The sequence below is a fragment of the Salvelinus fontinalis genome, unplaced genomic scaffold (assembly GCF_029448725.1).
Source record: "Salvelinus fontinalis isolate EN_2023a unplaced genomic scaffold, ASM2944872v1 scaffold_0107, whole genome shotgun sequence".
Lineage (NCBI taxonomy): Eukaryota > Metazoa > Chordata > Actinopteri > Salmoniformes > Salmonidae > Salvelinus > Salvelinus fontinalis.
The window spans coordinates 428,659-431,555 of record NW_026600316.1 but is presented as its reverse complement, the minus strand read 5'-3'; the positions used below and the strand labels follow the sequence as shown (position 1 = coordinate 431,555).

The following is a 2,897-nucleotide window of genomic DNA, read 5'->3' as shown; positions in this document are numbered from 1 at the left end:
CATACACATATTTAGTAGTTGTTATTGCGGATGTAGCGAAATGCTTGTGTTCCTATCTCCAACAGCACAGTAATATCTAACAAGACCCAACAATACACACATCTAAAAGTAAATATTTTTATTTTAAGAATGTGAAATGTCAGAATAATAGTAGAGAGAATGATTTATTTCAGCTTTAATTTCTTTCATCACATTCCCAGTGGGTCAGATGTTTACATACACTGAATTTAGTATTTGGTAGCATTGCCTTTAAATTGTTTAACTTGGGTCAAATGTTTCGGGTAGCCTTCCACAAGCTTCCCACAATAAGTTGTGTGAATTTTGTCCCATTCCTCCTGACAGAGCTGGTATAACTGAGTCAGGTTTGTAGGCCTCCTCGCTCGCACACGCTTTTTCAGTTCTGCCCACATGTAACGATTTTCCTCCTCTTCAGACGAGGAGTATGAAGGATCGGACCAATGTGCAGCGTGGTAAGTGTCCATTTTAATTTATTAGAACTGAACACTAAAAAAATACAAAATAACAAAGTGAATGATACAAACGAAAATCGAAACAGTCCCTAAAGGTGCAAACACAAAACAGGAAACAACCACCCACCAAACACAAAGAAAAACAGGCTACCTAAATATGGCTCCCAATCAGAGACAACGACTGACACCTGCCTCTGATTGAGAACCATACTAGGCCAAACACATAGAAATATAACCATAGAACAAAACATAGAAAAACAACATAGAATGCCCACCCCAACTCACGCCCTGACCAAACTAAAAATAAAGACATAACAAAGGAACTAAGGTCAGAACGTGACATCACTAATGTTCTATAGGATGGAGGTCAGGGCTTTGTGATGGCCACTCCAATACCTTGACTTTGTTGTCCTTAAGCCATTTTGTCACAACTTTGGAAGCATGCTTGGGGTCATTGTCCATTTGGAAGACCCATTTGTGACCAAGCTTTAACTTCCTGACTGATGTCTTGAGATGTTGCTTCAATATATCCACATAATTTTCCTTCCTCATGATGCCATCTATTTTGTGAAGTGCACCAGACCCTCCTGCAGCAAAGCACCCCCACAATATGATGCTGCCACCCCCGTGCTTCACGGTTGGGATGGTGTTCTTTGGCTTGTAAGCCTAACCCTTTTTCCTCCAAACATAACGATGGTCATTATGGCCAAACAGTTCTATTTTTGTTTCATCAGACCAGAGGACATTTCTCCGAAAAGTACAATCTTTGTCCCCATGTGCAGTTGTAAACCGTAGTCTGTCTTTATTTATGGCAGTTTTGGAGCAGTGGGTTCTTCCTTGCTGAGCGGCCTTTCAGGTTATGTCGATATAGGACTCGTTTTACTGTGGATATTGATATTTTTGTATCTGTTTCCTCCAGCATCTTCACAAGGTCCTTTGCTGTTGTTCTGGGATTGATTTGCACTTTTCGCACCAAAGTACGTTCATCTCTAGGAGACAGAACGCGTCTCCTTCCTGAGCGGTATGACGGCTGCGTGGTCCCATGGTGTTTATACTTGCGTACTATTGTTTGTACAGATGAACGTGGTACCTTCAGGCGTTTGGAAATTTCTCCCAAGGATGAACCAGACTTGTGTAGGATATTTCACATTCTTAAAATAAAGTGGTGACCCTAACTGACCTAAGAAAGGGAATTTTTACGAGGATTAAATGTCAGGAATTGTGAAAAATGTTGTTTAAATGTATTTGGCTAAGGTGTATGAAATGGGTGAATCTATCTATCTATCTATCTATCTAGTCTGGTCTGTCCGGTCGGTCGGTCGGTCTGTCTGTCTGCGTGCCTGTCTGTCTGCGTGCCTGTCTGTCTGTCTGTCTGTCTGTCTGTCTGTCTGCCTGTCTGTCTGCCTGTCTGTCTGCCTGTCTGTCTGTCTGCCTGTCTGTCTGTCTGCCTGTCTGTCTGTCTGCCTGTCTGTCTGTCTGTCTGTCTGTCTGTCTGCGTGTCTGTCTGTCTGTCTGTCTGTCTGTCTGTCTGTGTTCCTGTGTGCTTGTCTGTCTGTCTGCGTGCCTGTCTGTCTGCGTGCCTGTCTGTCTGTCTGCGTGCCTGTCTGTCTGTTTTTCTGTCTGTCTGTCTGTCTGCCTGTCTGTCTGTCTGTCTGTACCTGGTTGCCGTTGTATGTCCAGGACCCAAACGTGAGGTTACACCACTGCCAGTCGAAGGGAAAGTAGGAGACGTCCACAACACAGGAGCTCTTGGTGATGGCCGGCATGTCCCAGGTTATCTCTCCATTGTAACGTAACACCACGTTGGTCTCTGCTGGACCAGAGGCTTCCTCATCAGCCCTACACACACAGACACACAGAGACAGAGACATAGAGACACACAGAGACATAGAGACACACAGAGAGACACACAGACACACAGACAGAGACACACAGACATAGAGACACACAGAGACAGAGACAGCGACACACAGACACACACAGAGACACACACAGAGACACACAGACACACACATACACACAGAGACACAGACACACACAGAGACACACAGAGACAGAGACACACAGAGACAGAGATAGCAACACACAGACACACACAGAGACATACAGACACACAGAGACACACACAGAGACACACAGAGACAGAGACAGAGACACACAGACACACACAGAGACACACAGACATAGAGACACACAGAGACAGAGACAGCGACACACAGACACACACAGAGACACACAGACACAGACACACAGAGACACACACAGACACACAGAGACACACACAGAGACACACAGACACACAGAGAAACACAGACACACAGAGAAACACAGAGACACACAGACATAGACACACAGAGACAGAGACACACAGAGACAGAGACAGAGACACACAGAGACAGACACACAGAGACACACAGAGAGACACAC

At 44.9% G+C, this 2,897-nt stretch overlaps 1 protein-coding gene across 1 annotated transcript in view; it reads right to left on the bottom strand.

Moving 5' to 3' along the window:
- Positions 1–2,128: 2,128 nt before the first annotated feature.
- The window catches only part of LOC129843296 (neuronal acetylcholine receptor subunit alpha-9-I-like), a gene marked incomplete at its 3' end in the record, with an annotated part of 9,025 nt that continues 8,256 nt past the window's right edge, over positions 2,129–2,897 (bottom strand). The window contains exon 4 of the mRNA XM_055911919.1: positions 2,129–2,309. Within this exon, the coding sequence (XP_055767894.1) occupies positions 2,129–2,309 (181 nt within the window). The remainder of the gene's footprint in view (positions 2,310–2,897) is intronic.